Source organism: Xenopus laevis, chromosome 9_10S (assembly GCF_017654675.1).
Source record: "Xenopus laevis strain J_2021 chromosome 9_10S, Xenopus_laevis_v10.1, whole genome shotgun sequence".
NCBI lineage: Eukaryota > Metazoa > Chordata > Amphibia > Anura > Pipidae > Xenopus > Xenopus laevis.
In genome coordinates, this window is record NC_054388.1 from 77,455,828 (window position 1) to 77,475,017 (window position 19,190).

At 38.3% G+C, this 19,190-nt stretch overlaps 1 protein-coding gene across 14 annotated transcripts in view; it reads right to left on the minus strand.

The window, feature by feature from the left end:
- abi2.S (abl-interactor 2 S homeolog) overlaps positions 1-3,303 on the minus strand; it is a 35,709-nt gene extending 32,406 nt beyond the window's left edge. For 4 of the 14 annotated variants that reach the window (XM_041577668.1, XM_041577665.1, XM_041577664.1 and 1 more), the window contains exon 1: positions 3,072-3,302. In XM_041577668.1, coding sequence (XP_041433602.1) covers positions 3,072-3,188 — 117 coding nt within the window. In that variant the 5' untranslated portion in view covers positions 3,189-3,302. 14 annotated transcript variants of the gene reach the window in all.
- Between the last annotated feature and the right edge of the window lie 15,887 nt (positions 3,304-19,190).

The window sequence follows — 19,190 nt, forward strand, 5'->3', positions numbered from 1 at the left end:
CCCATATAACAGAGTGCTAGAAGTGTGTGTGTCAACTTGAATTCAGAAAGGAAACAAGTCACATCAAGCCACCACATAGATGAATTAGCCAGACTTTTCTAAATGACATAATACCTATAAGCCCCATAATAGATCTTCAATAGCAAAGCCCATATATATATATTTAATGGGCAAATCCAAGGTACATTTTATAAACAAAACCCACATAATTAAAAAAAGACATTGGGGATTTTGATTACAAGTTCCTAGTGGCAATAAAACCCTAGACTATCCTACAGTATGAAGCTATAAAGCCAATACCAAATAATCATTTTACTACATTAAACTATCAGTAAATACACATCGAGGATAAGCATTTCACAATACGACATACCAGATGATGTAATGCATGACTGAAGAGTGTTTATTTCCAGTGGAAAGTGAAAGTCTAAAGGAGGCCATAAACGTAACAATTACGATTTTTCCTGGAAAAGATCTTTCCAAGAAAGATTGTTTGTTTCAATACAGAGTATAGAGCTGAATCGCCAGATATACAGGTAGAAACAATAGAATTCTACCTGTATCTGATGATTCAGCACTAACAGTGACCGATTTCCAGGTGCCTTCAAAGGCGCCCAATCAAAATTTCCCTCCTGGGCTGATCGATGAGTCGACCGATAGAGTCTTCGGCCGATATCGCTCGGCTCATCTCTCACCATACACACACCGAATATCGTACAAAAATTTGTTTTGTACGATAATATCTGTGCGTCTATGGCCACCAGCTTCAATGTGACTATTACCATGGGTGTCAGAAAATGCATTCCAAAATATGGGAAAAGAAATCTCCCTACACATTACATTGGCAGCCCTCCTCCAATAAGCTGCGTTTTCCCGCTAATGTCCTGATAAAGCAAAACTGCAAGTTTTACCTATATAACAGATAACAGGTGTGCAGGTTGTTTTTCTTTTCAAGTGTACACCAGATGGTAACATAAACAAGATATGTTGAATGTGAGTAATTGATCAGTAGCTAATGACGCGCACATAGTTGACATGGTGATAAATTGGACATGTCAGGAATGTCAGGAATAACCCAAAAGCCCATGAAGGTAGGATGTATTCCTGAATGATGCTCCTGACTAAATGAACCTTGTGACTGCCCCATACACATGGAGGGGGTGATTCATTTGAAGCACAGTAAAGCTGGAGATAGACGTGCAGATTTTCTTCTTTGAGCAACGAATGCTTGTTCATTTCACTCTAACGATCTACCATTAACCATTCAGATTAAAATAAGTAGGTAAAATAAATCAGGAGATGTTTTGGCTGTTAATTGACAGACAGCAATCATACAAAAGTCATGCACTACAAATAGTAGTGACAGTCACCCATTGATATTGTCTGCAATACATTCAGAGATATCATCGTTATCAGACAGAAATTTTCTAACCTGTCCAATTGACTAAACTAAATGATTGCCAAAAATGTCAGGGCATTCCACACACAATCCAAAAGTTATACGAATATTCTTTTCGTACGACTGTATCTTTGCGTCTATGGCCAGCTTGATTCCTGGAGGCAGTTCACTGCCCAACATTCATACTGGCCTGTGATTCCTTCCCCCCATCACAGACAATCATACGAGGTTGAAGAAAAGGGTGGTTCACCTTTAAGTAAAATTTTAGTATGTTATAGAATGGCCAGTTCTAAGCAGCTTTTCAACTGATCTTCATTTTTTATAGCTTTGAAAAAAAATGACCCCATCTAAAAAACAAAAGCTCTCTAAAGCTGCACATTTATTGTTATTGCTACTTTTTAATACTCATCTTTGTATTCAGGCCTCTCCTATTCATATTTCAGTCCCTTATTCAAATCAGTGCATGGTTGCTAGGGTAATTTGGACCCTAGCAACCAGATCGCTGTAATTGCAAACTGGAGAGCTGCTGAATAAAAAGCTAAATAACTCAAAAGCCAAAAATAATAAAAAAAACAATTGTAAATTGTCACAAAATATTACTCTCTACATCATACTAAAAGTTAACTTGAACGTGAATAACCCCTTTAAAGGAGAAACAAACCCCTTGTTTAAAAAAAACCCTACCCCCACCCCACACAGACCCCCCCTTCCTCCCCCCAGCCTAGCTGCTACCCTGGCCAAATGCCCCTAACTTTTTACTTACCCCTCGGTGCAGATTCAGGGATCGGAGTTCACAGCAGCCATCTTCCAGGTCTTCGTGTCTTCTTCTGGCGCTTCGGCATTTGTCGCAAACCGGGAAATTGCTACAACTGTGCATATGCCGGTCTCGTTACCGAAAACCCGGAAGATGGCTGCAGTGAACTCCGATCCCTGAATCTGCACCAAGGGGTAAGTAAAAAGTTAGGGCCATTTGCCTGGGTAGCAGCTAGACTGGGGGTGAGGAGGGAGGGGGGTCTATGTAGGGTGGGGGTAGGGTTTTTTTTTTAATAAGGGGTTTGTTTCTCCTTTAAGGACAGCCCCGCCCCCCTGCTTCAATCTGCACCTTTCTTTTTTTTTTTTACTGCATATTCCCAGATTATGATGTAATTTGCTAAATAAAATGCAGTAATAATCTTCCCCAGTGTGTAGGAAGAGTGGTGCGTGCCATGTGACAATATATAAATATACATAATGACGTGAGACTGCTACCTTCAATACGAGTCAATTGGGCATAGGGTTACCACCTGGCCGGTAAAAATGATGGCTGAGCCCAATGTTATTAATAGGGAAAAAAAGATAAATATATAGGAAGGATTTTTTTTCCAGAAAAGGTGAAACCCTAATGGGCATTAGGGTTAAGAGTGGGATCGGCATCATATTATTATTATTATTATTATTATTATTACTGTTACCTATCCTGTTACTGGCCTGTGACCACAATGGTGCTTTGATTATGCGAGGAGTGATCATCAGGCTGCATTTCTCTCTAATTCCCACATGCACCTACAGTAAAGCCTGACTAGGGATGTCGGAAAATAAGCCTCAGCCACATCTACGTAAAGCTGCAGGTCGACGGGGTATGAGAAGCCCATTGCCCTCGCCAATCTCTCCAGCACATGTCTATAAACCGGACCTGTATGTAATTGTTCTCGCAGTAGTCGGCCACTCGCTCTAGGTTGGTGTAGCTGTCCAGCAGGGCCCGCCGGCCGCCCGGAATCTCTTCCTCCAGCAGCATCTGCAGCTCCGCCATCTTTCTCACCACATCCTCCTCCTTTAGGAGCCCCGCTACACTGCGGACAGATGGAATGGTGAAGGGAACCACGGGAGCGCGCCTCACGCGTAAGCGAAATCCGAGAACGCGCCTAGGAAGCAAGAAGGCGTGTCCAATAGGATATACAGTTCCACGCGCAAATCCAGGCAAAAACCGCATGCGCACAAACTAGGCAGGCGGAACTCTATGGAAAACGCGCTGCTGCAGCATCCTCGTTTGAAAACTCGTTTCCTGGCAACAAAGCGACACTGACAGGATCTGAGACTAGAAGGGACGAAGCACGTGACGGTTCCAGACTCCTCTAGTTTACGTCCAAACCTTTCTTTTATCAGTAAAGGCAACACATAGTCGTTTTCAGTACGCGGCTGTAATATTTGCTGCTATGTTTCCCCCTTAATAAGCCCAGTGAACAGTTCATGTCAATTGTAAAAATAAGATCGTGACGTTGGACATTGTTTTAAGGAAAACTGTTGGATAAAACATCCCATGTAATCGCTGCTTCATCTAAATAAACCATTTTCATAAAAGATATCTTTTTAGAGTTGTGTGTGTGCCATTGAGTAATCCTACATTTGAAGTACCAAGCGGGGCTGGCCTAGTCCACCTGGCGCTCGGGTTGCCAACTGGCTGGAAATGATGGCCAATCCCAATGTTATTAATAGGGGAAAAAGATAAATATATAGGAAGACCGGTGTTTTTTTCAGGAAAAGGTGGCAACCCTAACCCTCCCTGGCACCCTAGGCAATCCTGCTGGTAGGGTTGCCATCTTTTCTGGAAAAAAATACCGGCCTTCCTGTATATTTATATGTTATATGTTTTTTCCTTATTAATAACATTGGGATCAACCATCAGTTTTACCGGCCAGGTGGCAACCCTACTTGCTGGCCACCTTGCTCCCCTCCGTGCATGGGCGAGAACATACACCGTGACATCACACGCGGACAAGAAGAAAAGAGAAGGTGAACCAGGGAGCATGAAATTACGATCTTTCACCTGTAGGTCAGAACTAATGATCCTATTTTATAGATGGGTGAGTGAATTGAATATCTAGGCATTGTGAAGCATAGGTGTACCATTAGTCTAGGGCCAGGACGGCTGGGGATCCTAGGCACACATCCGTGTGCTTTGCAGTTGGAGCGTGGAACTCACTCAGCCGGACTTGGGGTAGGCAACAGGGAAGGTATGTGTCTGGTGCCCCCCAAGCTTTGCGCCCTAGGCTCATGCCTCTTCTGACTACCCCTAATTCTGTTCCTGCGTTAGTCTGAACTACCACCAACTGCTAATGCTACAAAACCCCTGCAGAATATAATACTCTTTTTGTAATTCTACAACATGGTTTGCTACATACTGTTAACCCCAAGGCCTGGCTAAACTGAATCCCTTGAGATGTACTGTATATCAATTGAGGGGAGTGATAGAAAGATTTCAGTTCAAGCTAATGTTGATGTGGCCATTGATTTTAATGGTTCTCATCAGAGCTTCAGGATTTGTTTATTAAAAAGGTTCTGTTAAGAAGATCCAAACAAATCAGTGGATAGATTACCGGTAATGCTTATCCCCCAAATGTAATAATAGCCAGTAGCAGTAAGCCATAGAAACCAATACGATGTTTGTTTTTAAACAGGTGACCAGTAAATTCTACCTGCTGATTGGTTGTTTTGGGTTACTGCTCCTGGGCAAACTTAGTGCCATAGTCCATTACTAAGTGACTTTTTTTATCCTGTGTATTACACTACACATTTAAGTTTGCTATGTGGCAGAATCATGAATGATGACAAACATCCCTTCCTGATGGAGTTGCTTTTGGTCATTTTCAGTTTTGTGTGTACATTTGTTCCTTCATTCATCCACAGTCTTCATTTCTTCACATTCTCTCTCTCTCTGATCTTCATGCTCATGGCAGAGAGTACCAGCGTTCCATCTATGCACTGTAACAGCATGGAATAAATTAGATAATCATGAGTACATCAAAATGTAGTTGTCATGTTCTTGATTCCCAACACACAGGATTCCCAACATCACTTTTAGAAAGCATGCTAGATGAGCATCACATCTGGAACACTCATCTACTACATTCAAATTAATTCATTGAAGTCAGACAGAGTAATTACATATCAAATATAAGCTGTAAATAATGCATTTGAAAGGAAACAACTGTTGAATTCTCGTGCTGCACATCTATTTACTATTTAGCTCTGTTGCATTCTGCAGAATGAGAAGTATGAGTTAATTATTGCTTAGTCCTATAACATGTGCATTTAATAAAGCTTTAGTTTTTAATACATATGGTAGGCACTTCATTTATTTAAATGACCTATTCACATGTGCATTCATTCTGGCAGATAAAAACAGAAAAAATAACTAGGACCAAAAGCTGCAAACAAACCAGATATCTGGGGTATTTTACACTGAAATAGACATGGATAAAGAGAGTTCCACCCAAATCAGTCTGGTAATTCCAATCCTGTTTATAATTTATACATTAAAAAACTTTTTTTTTACATCTAGTGCTCTCTAAGTATTGAACAGCCCAAAATGTAAATAAATCTTTCAACAATATATTTTATTTTGCTACAGGCTCCTGTTAGGTTTATTGCTTTTTAAAGGGGTTGTTCACTTTCAAATACATTTTTCAGTTTCATTTGTTTCAGATAAATCGCTAGAAATAGACTTTTTCCAATTACTTTCTATTTTCCATTTGTAACTGTTTTTCTAATATTGAAGTGTAAAGTTTCATTTTTTACCTTCTACAGCAGCTCTGGGTAGGGGAGGGGGGTCACCGACGCTTTAACTGTTCTAAATTGATACATTTAGTTGATACATTTCTTATCTTTGTCCCTGCTGAGCAGAATCTCTGAGCTTCATTAAAGGCAGCTGTTAGAATTGATACAATAGCTACTAATATTCCACAGATACTGCAGAGAAATGTATCAATTAATGTAGCAAATTATGAGAATTGTTACAATTAAATTTAACATTTCAGAATGCTCCTGGATCACTGAGGTGCCAGACTGAAACAGAACACTAAACTTTAAACTTACATTTTGGGTGAACAGTAACAAATAAAAGATGGAAAGCAATTGGAAAAAGTCTTTGTTTATGGTGCATAATTTAAAAGCAACTGAACTGTAAAAGGTGTTTGGAAGGTGAACAACCCCTTTAAACCCTGTTTGCATCCTGCTTTTTACAGTTTCTAGAATTCGCTATGTGACACCCACACGAAAGAGCATTTGGTAACGCAGCTCTTCTGATATACACAGCCCAGCTGTCAGTCTCATGCAGGATGATTCATCACTTCTACCTTCTTACAAGCCAGCATAGGTGAGAAAAATGACATATTGCCCAGAAGCTTCCACCGATTGTGAAAATGTCATGTGGGGGTCCACAATACACGTCCATCAGTTTGATGTCACGAACAAGGACAACTGCACAATGGAAATTATTATTTAAAGTTACATAGTAGACTAATTTGCTAAAAAAAAACACATGAACATCAAATTCAGCATTCTTGTCTAAAAATGCTAGTTGAGCCAGAAGGAATAAGAATATCTGGTGGTCTAGGGGGCCAGCAGGGATGCCCACTGCTTTCTTTCCATGCTGAATCTTCTTGACTCTCACTGCTTCTGGGTTTTTGATGCACGGCTATGTCTGATGTCATTGCATTTGGCGCAAAATTTGAATATTTAAAGGTGCATGTCCCTTTTTCACGTTTTCTGATTCTTAGTGTGTTATCCTGTTCTTGACCTTGCCTTTCACTTACATTGTCTAGTTTGCTGCCTGTCCTGACCTTTGCCCATTTATTGACTACTCTCTCAGATCCTGTTTCTGTACTGCAAAATTGGCGTTATTGACCTGGCCTGTGACCTTTCTCATCTCCTGAATTTGTACTGGTTTGTGATTGGTATTGACTTGGCCTGTCCCTTGACCACGCTCCCTGTTCCTTGTTGCTTCTGTACACATTTGGTTCCCTTGTCTGCCCAGAACTCTCTCCCTGGTCCTCTCACTTTAAGACCTGGTGGCATCCGAGTAGCAGAGGGCTCCTCCCTAAATGAAAGGCAGCTGTTGTAGGTAGAAGTGGGTACTGAGCCTGGACTATTCTGTGTTTGGGATACCATGCGTATCAGAAGGCAAGTATATTTACGCAACTCGCTTAAAATCGACTTTAAAATTGAGCAATGTTTTCAGTGTAATCATTTTAGCAATAGTTTATACTGTATAGTAGTGACCTGAGTTTTAAAAAGTGGTTGAAAATTAACATATGCTACATGCAATTTTCCTCGGGGAGTATATGAAGTTAAATACATTATACTGTATAACAAATATTTTTCAACTGAATTAACAGAAACAGGAATGAACATAACATGTCAATGGTGAACACAACCTTTTTTATGTGGATACCACAATCAAAACCATTTAGTTTTATCTGGCTCTCTACATGGTAGGATTAGAGTGAAGCCAGGTGTTTCAATAAAAATATACTACATTCCAGGAAAAGTTTTTACAGGATAAGAAATGTACATTCAGATGGTTATATTTTTATTGTTTGTTTACATAATACCAAAAATTTCATGCAGGTCCCTTACAAATAGTTCATCATTCACTTCAGTCCCTGCCCCAGTGGAGCTTACAATCTAAGTTCCCTATCACATTCATACAACATAATACTGTCATTTTCCTTAACAGCCAATTGAAGGAATAGGTCACCTTAAACCTAACTTTTACAATGATGTAGCATATTCAAATGCAATTAGTCTACATTCTTTATTTGTTTTAAATATTTATTTTTTTCCTCTGCAACTCTTATGCTTGGAATTGTTTTAATTACATAACAGTAGGAAGGGATCAGAAAGAACTTCGCACAGATTTCTGAAGATTTTCTAGGTACAGCTTAAATATATAACAGCTGGTCAAATGAGTTGTATTAACAACTTTCATGCTATTGGATTTTTTAAGATTAGTTTGAAATTTGACAGGATCTTTGGAACTATTTTACTGCATTCAAGCTTTTAATATTTTCAGTTTTTTAAATTTGTTCACATTGGTGGCCCCCGTAAAAGTAAAAAAAAAAAAAAAAACATTGGTGGCCAGGGTCTCCCCATAAAAGTAGAAAAAACCTAGGTTGCTAGGGGTCAACACATAAAAGTTAATTGAACATTGGTGTCCAGGGACCGAATGGGCAGATTGCCAGTCTGGGCCTGCCTAAAAAGGTAACATCTCATTCTTTATTGTACCTTGGCAGACTGTTGAAGAGTCTTGGGGGTATATTTATCAGAGAGTGAAGTTAGAGATCAGCACAGTCTGCTAGAGTGAAATACCGCCTCTCTCCATTGATTTCTTTAGGATTTTAAAGTTATATTTATCAAAGGGTGAAAGTGAAAGTTCACCATTTGATAAATTCACCTTTAAAAATCCCATAGAAATAAATGGAGAGAGGCGGTATTTCATGTTAGTGGACTGTGGCCATCTCTAACTTCACTCTTTGATAAATATACCCCTTGGTATATTACATTTCCCTCACTTCCTTGCTTACTCAGTAGTTGTACTTCCCATGCCGGTTCTGTTAGGGAAAAAACTGCACCAGCCCAGGAAGGTTGAATTGAAGCACCGCATTGCTATCTTACCTTACTAACCCAATTTCACCTACAGAAGAGAAAAAAACTTTAAGCACTCCTGTGTGAATCCCTTTAAATATTTTTTTTTAAAAATTGAGGTGTTAGTACCTCATGTTGTTTAAAATATGTAAGATCACATACCATGTCCTAATGTGTACTAAAGTACTAAAAAACCCATTAAACCCTTAGCAGCAATGTGCATTATGTGTGACTGAGTGGTAGAGCTGTGTTCACTTACCCTTTGTACTCAGAAGCTATAGGAGCATTTTCATTCACTGAGCTCCCGGCAACATGGAATCATTGCTTTATGTGCAACCGAGTGATGGAACCATGTTTACTTACCCTTTGCTCAGAAACTCTAGTGAGACCAGCAAGGAAGCTTTTAAGTCCCAACTAATAAATTAAAATGCACCTGTGCCTGAATCTTTTTCCTATAGGCTGAGTTAGAAGCTAAAGTCAGCTACCATTTCTAGTAGGAACAATCTTAGCAATTCTTTTCATGGGGGGATGGGTGCAAAACATTTTTGCACAGTGAATAGGGTTTATCTTGTCCTTTAAACATACAAAATTCATAACTGGAATGGCAAAATGCGCTCAAAGTGCCAATCAATTAATAATCAAACCATCATTATGGGGTTCTGCTTATACTTTGTTTTCTTACCCTTTTTAGCACCCTTTACTAATTGCTTAATGATGGAAGATGTGGTAATATCTGGTTTATTTAAAACTATTCCAGTCAGATGTTTCTTAACAGCAAATGACAGCTATCCCCACTTATTTAGATGCTGTATATACTATGTACTGTATAGTATGTCACCTATCACCTAGACTGGCGGTAATAAAGTGGACATTTTGATTCTGAAGAAATGTTTATCAGTCTTGCTCACAGGGGTGTAACTACAGAGGAAGCAGACCCTACGGCTGCAGGGTGGTTCAGGAGCAGGTCCAGACTGAGAATTAAAATAGGCCCTGGCATTTCAGGTACACAGAGGCCCAATCAGCCCACATAGAGGCCCAAACAGCCCCCACCAGCCCACTAAACACTGACTTTCTATGGCACCTTATAGCAGCCCCTCTGGCATTTGCCAGAACCCACAGATTGCCAGTCTGGGCCTGTTCAGGAGGTATAAATTCATATACAATTTGAATAAATATTGGCATAACAGGTCAACCTCTAGACATTTTATTGGCCTGAAAAGTAATTTGCTTTGGGGCTCAGTAATATCTAGTTACGCCACTGCTTGCTCACATCATCTATTAATATACTTGGGAAATAAATGGGAAACACATTGGGCCACTCTTCAAAGGCCATGGATCATAAAGAGGTTTAGAAAATGAAAATAAAGCTGAAAAAAGCAAACTAAGGAAAGCCTTTCAGCTTAAGCAGAAATTCTGGGGTTTATTCAATTTCGGCTAACCAAACAGAACAAAAACAAATGATGATTAAGCTCTAACTGTCAATATTAAATGAAAAGTTTTTCCTTATGTTCAGAGCTATAGTACAAATATATTTTCAGAGATGGTAATTAACACTGACACATTGTACACCAATCGGCAAATCATGTTTGGCAAAAAAGGACTGGCTATTAGGATGGAAACCAAGTCAAGAGAATTAAGGAACCACCGCTTCTCTCACCAAGCAGATGCTAGATTCCTTTTTTCCCTACTATACTCAACAAATGTTTTGAGATGCCCACACAAACTGCCTTATGGGCTGATACAATTTGTTGTGCATCTGGTAGGACAGAACCCTTTATAAATTCCAACAGTAATCGCTGTACACCTCAAAGAAGTTGTTGAGGGGGAAAAAAACAGAAAAAAATAATATAGTGTAGTATTTTTAGTTAATATGTATCACCAAACACAAGAGAGACACTGAACTGCTACAAAGCTGCTATCTATTGTTTTGCGAACCAAAGCCACATGTTTGTGAGTGCAATTTTAATTATTTATTAAAGGGTATTTTACGCTTCTGCACATGTTGCTTTTTATTGCACACGAAGGAGATATGGTAATTCAGGACTGGGAACGGAACACCTATATCTTGAGACGTGCTTTAACTCATTGCTGTCTGTGAGTACAGACCACCGGGAATACCACAGATCTTAGTGTGGGTATTTATTATACCCCATCTCACTTCATCACCTTAAACTACACGATTGATGTGCTTATTTCACCTCTTATCACAGTTTAAAAATTATCTGCGGGGTGCACTTTTTTGCTTAACACTAAACACGAGTTTGGTGAGACATATTAACTAAAAATACTACACTATATTATTTTTTTCATTTTTTTTCCCTGTCAACAACTTCTTTGAGGTGAACAGTGATTACTGTTGGAATTTATTATTTTTTTGGGGCAGAGGAGAGCCTGACAATCGCTGGACTGGGAATCCGCTGTATTTGGGACTCACGTTGTGTTTCTTTTTAAACAGAACCCGATATTTCTTTATGTGATGGATTCTATATATATTATCAGGATCAGTGATAGTGTCCTGTAGAATAAAATAGGATTAATTACTGATATTTTTGACTCAAGGGTGTTTTTTACTACCCATTTGCTATCCTATACCTCAGGTGAAAATTTGGTTGTACAAGTATGGGATCCGTTATCCAGAAACTCGTTATCCAGAAAGTTCCAAATTACGGAAAGGCTCCCATAGACTCCATTTTATCTAAATAATCCAAATTTTTAAAAATGATTTCTTTTTTCTTTGTAATAATAAAACAGTATCTTGCACTTGATCCGAACTAAGATATAAAGAAGCAAAACCAGAATATTGGGTTTATTTAATGTTGACATGATTTTCTAGTAGACTTAAGGTATGAAGATCCAAATTATAGAAAGATCGGTTATCCAGAAAACCTCAGGTCCCGAGAATTCTGGATAATAGATCCCACACCTGGACAGGTATTATCCCATGTTGTACTCTTCACCCTACCACTCTCCTTTTTTGCTTTGCCAATCAGAACCTGCTCAAGCTGCCCTGGTAGCACCTGCGTTTGGCGCCCCATTAAAGAAGAATTGCACTCCCCTGTGGTTGAACACATTTAACAGGAATGCCGGGGGTGGAGGAAAGAACCGAAATGCATATAAGCCCTTATAGGAGTAGCTGATTAAATGGATTTGCTATTTTGTTCTTCTCCCCAGTAGGCAGGCACACATCCTACTGCCTGTACTGGCATTTCATGTAGGTAATTCTATATCCACCCACATTCATACACACACACACACACACATATTTAAAAGGATGAGGAGGTAGAGAAATGCCACAGTAAAAGCTATGGAACAGTATATAATATTTCTGCAGAAAAGGTTTAACAGGGAATACAGTGATGAGTTCAATCCTGTTCCAAAAATGTGTAGAGATGATGCAATGTGCATGCATTTGGAACAATAAACAGCTTTAGAAATTGCTTTCACACATCTTTTCCCCTAGACAACGGTTACTAAGACATATTTTTAAAAGCACAAGTCTGAGATTCTTTCCTCCCCAACTCTATGATAAATCCAGCTGCTAAAATATCGCCTTCTTTAATCAGTGCCTGTATCGTGTATCTGCTGGGTAGTAATATAAAAGCTTGTAAAAGATAAAACATATATGGCCGGGAAGTGCATCGGAAAATACTACTTGATCACTCACGCACTAGAAAAAAATGTTGTCATAGCAACCGGCCTTGAGGTATCTGAAAATCTGGCAAGTTTTAACATTCAGTGCACATTTGCATTTCTCATGCAGCCTTTAGAGACGGATGGATTATTCTACACGTTTACTGTCTATTCTTCAAGAACAGGGCTGACCTGCAGCAAAATATCAGTGTGTTGGCAGTCATAGCTCTGTAGCAACACGGTGAAACACAATGCTCTAAGTGGATGGTAGTTTCCATGCAAATATTAATGAAGAGGATCCCAACCAAAATTGTGGAGCCCTACTCTGTATTGGAGGGGGACAACTGCTTTAACACTGGACACTAGGGGGACAACAGCTGAAAGACAGGATATTTTTTTTGAATGTCTCCTCTGACTACACATTGAGATTCTGGTGGCATGTATATGAGAGCTCATTGCAAGGAGAATGACACCTCAGAGATATCAGTTATTTTCCCTTGCTAATTACTGTAGTGAGTCATACATCAGCCACTGACAGCCACAAGGACCAAACCTTACCCTTTGCAGGAACAGTTCAATATTTTCCACTACGTTTTTTTCCTACCCTAATGAATGTGTTCTAACATAAAAAATAATACACAGCAAATACACAGCAAATACACATATGCTATAAATTGCTAATAGATTTCAACTGTTCTATCAAGCTGATTCCAGGAAAAATCTGATTTTTTTGTGGAGCATTACCTGGATAGCTTAAAGGGCTGGTTCACCTGGTATAACAAAGTTTTTACCTAATTTCCCCCGAGTCTCTCCTAGTCGTAAGTGCCTGGTGTTGGCTGGAGGGGTCGGCGCCTCTCCCAATAGTATCTGTAGAGAAAATTAGCCGAACAACACAAGCAGGTGTAGCGGGGATCTCCCCTGCACGTTTATTTCGTCAAGTGATGTCACCTGGTATAACCCCAGGCCAGTGCGTTTTTTTGCCGATAGGAGCACAGACCCGGGGTTTCAGGTAAGTAAATACAATCACTTGGGAGTGCCTAACATTTGGCATCCCCAAATGTAAAAAGACTTTCCTTCTCCTTTAAGAATCTCTTTAAACCTCTATACATTAGTGTCAACTAGAAAACAGATTATTACACAGTGAATGTCAAGTTACCATATAATATTGTTCTTCTGCATATCTCCACCATGCATGAAACAACATGTAAAAATGGTGATGTTACAGTCAGACCACTAATAATTACCAAACTCGAAATCCTATATTGACTTTGGTTTAAACCTCCTTAAAAGCATAACAATGTATATAAAAATAAATATATTCAAAAATGACATTACAAACATTACACCATAAAAAACAAGAGCAATCAGGATTGGGGGCCCCCTCCACAAGAAAAATATATATGGTACCAGTTTTAGCTAACCTTATAAAAGGTCATTAGAGCACGGCAGAAGTTCATATCAGCAAATGTGGTCTAGTGGTCTCACTCAAGGATTTTGTTACATGGAAAGGCAGTGATCATGTATCAGTCAAAAAGGAAGAGTAAGATCCTTATGCACAATAAAAGGCTGTTGTTTATTGCTTGGCTATGATGTCTGTTCTTTTCAGTTAAGAGGTTTGGTCTACGGATTCTTTTTTTTTTTGTTTTATTAAGTTTCAAATGTAAATAACTTTTTTTTTATATCTTGAATTGGTAGCATTTTGGGGGGCGTAACCAGTACAGGTCTGGGATCTATTATCTGGGGTGCTTGGGACTTGGGGTTATCACTCATACAACACATTTGTTCACGTATATCATGCCTTGAACAAAGATGTATCAGAGTTGTTGATACACATGGAAAAGGTTACAAGACTTTGGACTGCACCAATCAAGACAGTCAGACAGATTGTGGACAAATCGAGAAAATTCAAGACCATCGTTACCCTACCCAGAAGTGGTTGGCCACCAAAGATAACTCTAACTGCAAGGTCTCTAATATTCGGAGAGGTTACAAAGGAACCCATGGTAACTTCTAAGCAACTGAAGGCCTGTCTTACATTAGTAAATGTTGATGTTCACGAGTCCACCATCAGGAGAACACTGAACAGCAATGATGTGTATGGCAGGGTAGAAAGGAGAAAAAGAAAGTCACTGCTCTCCTCCAAAAATATTGCTAACCATCTACAGTTTGCTAAAGATCACACGGACAAACCAGAAAGATACTGGAAGAATGTTTATGGACGGATAAAGCCAAAATAGACATTTTTGACTTAAATGAGGAGTACTACATCTGTGAAACATAGTGGTGCTAGTGTTCAATTTGGGCCTGTTTTACTGCATCTAGGACTGGACGGCTTGCCATAAAAGTCTAATACTGAATTATATTTTGATGGTTCATAAATCAGGGCCAGTAATGTCACCAAGTTGCAAAAATATTAAATCCTAGGCCATATGAGTTATTACACTGTCGTGTTCCAGTTCCAATAAAAATTGGGTGCCAATAAATACAGAATATTGAATTTTCAGAAGCCTTCTACTTTAGAAAAATATATCAGCAGTTAAGCAATGGTTTATAAGCATTCATTTATTATGTATGTGTACAATTATTCATGTAGCACTACTTTTGCATCCGTGTACATTTTCATAATGCATTCATTGTACACACAGGGGGCTCAAATAATGCATTAAAGTGATGCTGACAGAGCCCTATGAAAAGCCATAAGAATGTGTCAATTTTACTAGTTGAGTTGAAACATGTATATATGTATAGATTATGGGTTTGTTCTAAACCCTAATTGATTTTTTTTATTCCTGTTTTTTGATCTGTAACTGGGATAATGAGTGGTGGAAAGATTGAAGATCTGACCTAGTGCACAATCTGTCGTATGAATGCAGATCTGGAACAAGAGATCCAAACTGCTTACCTCTGTGGGGCTTCTTTTGAAGCAACGTAGGGGGTTCTTCACAGTGAGGACAGTGATGTTGTGGAATGCACTGCCGGATGATGTTGTGATGGCCGATTCTGTTAATGCCTTTAACAGGTTTGGATGGTTTCTTGGACAAGCATAATATCCAAGGCTATTGTGATACTAAAATCTATAGTTAGTGTATGAGTATATATAATTTATGAGTGTATGGAGGGGTCGGTGTGTGTATGTATAGATGCTGGGTTTCATTTGGAGGGGTTGAGCGTGATGGACTTTGGTCTTTTTTCAACCTGATCTAACTACTATGTAGTTGAAGGCCTATGGGCTAGATGCCCCAAATTTTGTTTTACTTTGATTTTTTTTTTAATCAGTAATGAGTTGTATTTTATTTATATGTGTCATGTTTACACACATTTACAGTGTTGCATTTTATGTTATGAGTTTTATTGTGTTAATAATAATTTCAGTATTTGAAGCCTACTTGAAACCTATTTGAAACCTAGCTAAAATATTTTTTATTTGTTTGATATGTCTCTGTGTACATCCCCCTTTACTGGAGTAGTAGGACAAGATTATGTCAAAGTATTACAAAGGTATGGCTAAAGTTACAGGGTGGCATATGCACCTACGTAACCCTTATTATAAATAACTATCTCTTCTCAAAGAAGGGCAGGCACATTAAGTTCAGGGAGTCAATAGGCCAGGAAATTACTATTCATATTCATTCATATTGTTTTTTTGTCCCCACTCTTACAACGAGAGTTCCATCCAAGAATCACTCCATAAGGACCTCAGCTTTCTAAATATAAATCCTCCTATCGCCTGAATCACTAACACTCATTAGTTTTAATCTTAAAATGAATGAGCCAGTGACTCAACCTCTGTGAATGGCTCCACTTAAAACAAAGCCACAATACAAGCTCTAGCATGGACCTGCTTTCTGTCATGTATCTCAAAACCTGGTGCTTATTCACCCAGTTTTCACCCCTCTCAGCTTTGATTCAATAGTCCTGGAATAATCATCACCACTATTACATTAGCTTTAATGTGATACTATCAGTAATTATTTCTATTCCCGTCCTATTATTTTCTCTTCTAGAAAAACGTTGACAAGTTAGAGTATTATGTTGTACAATTTCATTTACTAAGTTTTTTTTAAAAAATGTTCTCAAGATATCTGAAAGGCAGTTATATAGTTAATATTGGCAAAATATTGTAAAATATAATTACAAAAATTAGATGTGATCAGCTATATTTCTATGTAAATGGCTAGAGTTTCAAAAGATAGCAGTGTGCTGAAACTACAAACTTACTTTGCCTCCCATATTTCTGTATCTAATTTGCCAACTCCATCTGTATGCAGAAACATCTCTTTGCAAGGCCATTCATTATTCTGTACTTCTATAAAATCTGACTGGTGCAAAGCTGCATTATTTAACAGTTTGACGGTCTGTTAAAACAAAGGTGTGATGCAACTGGAAGTAACAAACATATCACATGGATCATTTGTATAAACATGCTTCTTTATAAAAAGAAGGAATTATTTATTTCAATAGGTGATCATAAAATACACAATTATTCAGCACAAGAACAGTCACAACTTCTGATTTGAAAATATAAACAGGATAAAATATTGGTATATTTACTGAAAAGCTTTCCAGCACGCTCACAGTGTTAGATAAAAGCCTACATGGCAGTGATATATTTTGGAATTCCAACACCATGGCTGGGATGTGCGAGTCCCCGTGTAAGTAGTCATTTGTAAGAAATAAGCCTCACAAGGAAGATTTTATATGTATAAATATATATATGTGAATATAATGTCAAATGTTAATGCCAAAGAGACAGGTAAAATGACACATGCTGGGACAGGGAGTTGCCAAAACAGTTATCTGATAAAACTGCAGTCTCTAGGATCAAAAGAATAGTTATAGACAAAGACAAACCCAGGAAAGAGCCTGAGGCGTCAGGGTATTTAAGATAAACAGTTGGCCCTGAGGTGGTGATATGTGACTTAACAGTTTCGTCATAATGTGTAAATGAAGGCTAACTACAAATTCTTGTAATAGTATGCAAAGAGCCTGTCGTAAAAACATGTTGCGAGATCAAGCGATTACAGGATCTCAAAAGCCTTCCTTTACATATGGTGCGGGAAAGTTATGTCATCTAGCAAGAAACAAGAGTCCATCTGAGCTTCTGTTTAGCCAGTTGTCTTGTGGGGGGTGAGGCTCTAAAAACAGTATAAAAGATGTGTCCAAAGTACATTCTGGAGTTCTGTTTTGGGGAACAGACCTCTGTGTACAGGGGTCCACCTCTGAACAGAAACTCTGCAGGCCCAGAGACTGACGTGCTGTCCAAGGACTGGTAACTATCTCAGTGTCTCTTTGTCATTGACAGTTATTATTTATGTGTGTGTTGTTATAGGTGTAAGAGGGTTTAGAGCATATTGTTTGAAGTAGTTGTTGTAACCTTTTTCTCCTTGTTTACATACTGTAGATATTGATTATTGTTTGTTAGAGTTGTTGATTTGTCTCACTGGTTGTTTTTATATGCATTGCAAATATCATTCTGAATTATAGATTATTGGTTTTTCCTTGTACCTTTCCTTATGTGCATATTATGGCTTAATTATTTTCTGTAATTGTGTTAGTGTGTTTTGATTTTATACATAAATCTTCTTTTCAGTAATACAGTTGGTTGAATGTCATTTCTTTGCCAAACCTCCCCGTTAGAACCTACAGTTATTGTATTATTATGGACTAATATTAATATTTCATATTAATATTGATATTGTCCATAAGAATATCTTACACTGTAAGCAAAGGACACACTATGCACATACGATTTATAAATACTGTACACTTCATCAGTTACTCACCCGATCAGCTCCTATAGAGTTTTTCACAACTGCTGCCACATTCTACAAAACAGAACTGTTCTCTCTTTAAAAAGAGCTATCTATAGCTAAAATGTTTATTCGAGGGTTACACAATAAAGATTACATAACATGTCTTGATATTCACAATATTCAAGGTAAAAATGTAATTTCCATCAATAGATTTGATGGAACACTGCCAGGAAACACTGTCGATTTTACAAAACAATGGTTTCAAGCTTCTTCTGAAAGTCTAATAAGATTTGAAATGTATAATGAACACAGGCTCAAGCAGGGTTTGGTGATAAAATTCCAATGTTCCCACAATATACATACAGTATGTTTTTAATCCTAGTCATACATGGCCAAATTTGGCTAGGCACTTTGGGCATTTTTGATCATACTGACCGATTGTCTAGGCATATGCAGTTGTGTTCAGACTAATAGCAGTCTGACATCACTAACTAAAATATACTTCTTTGTTAAATAATTTACTAGTAGATGTAGTAGAGTAATAGAAAACCAACAGACCCAGCAGTCATGACATGCATGCTGCTGATTCTGTGTAATTGAATCATTAACTGAGAGTTATTCCAAATAATAGCAGTGTGGAGTTCAATTAGTGAGGTCATTCAGTCTGTGAAAAAAACAGTAGTCAATTACGGCCCTTAGGCAGCATATGTTGTGCATGCTGGTTAAAGTGCACTTCTCTCTGAAAATCTGAGTAAAATGGGGCGTTCCTGAAATTGTTCAGAAGAACAGCGCACTTTGATTAAAAAGTTGATTGGAGAGGGGAAAACGTATAAAGAAGTGCAGAAAATGATAGGCTGCTCAGATAAAATAATCTCAAATGCTTTAAAAATGGCAACCAAAACATGAAAGACGTTGAAGAAAACAGAAAACTACCATTCAAATTAATAGAAGAATAGCCAAAATGACAAAGACTCAGCCAATGATCAGTTCCAGGAAGATCAAAGGCC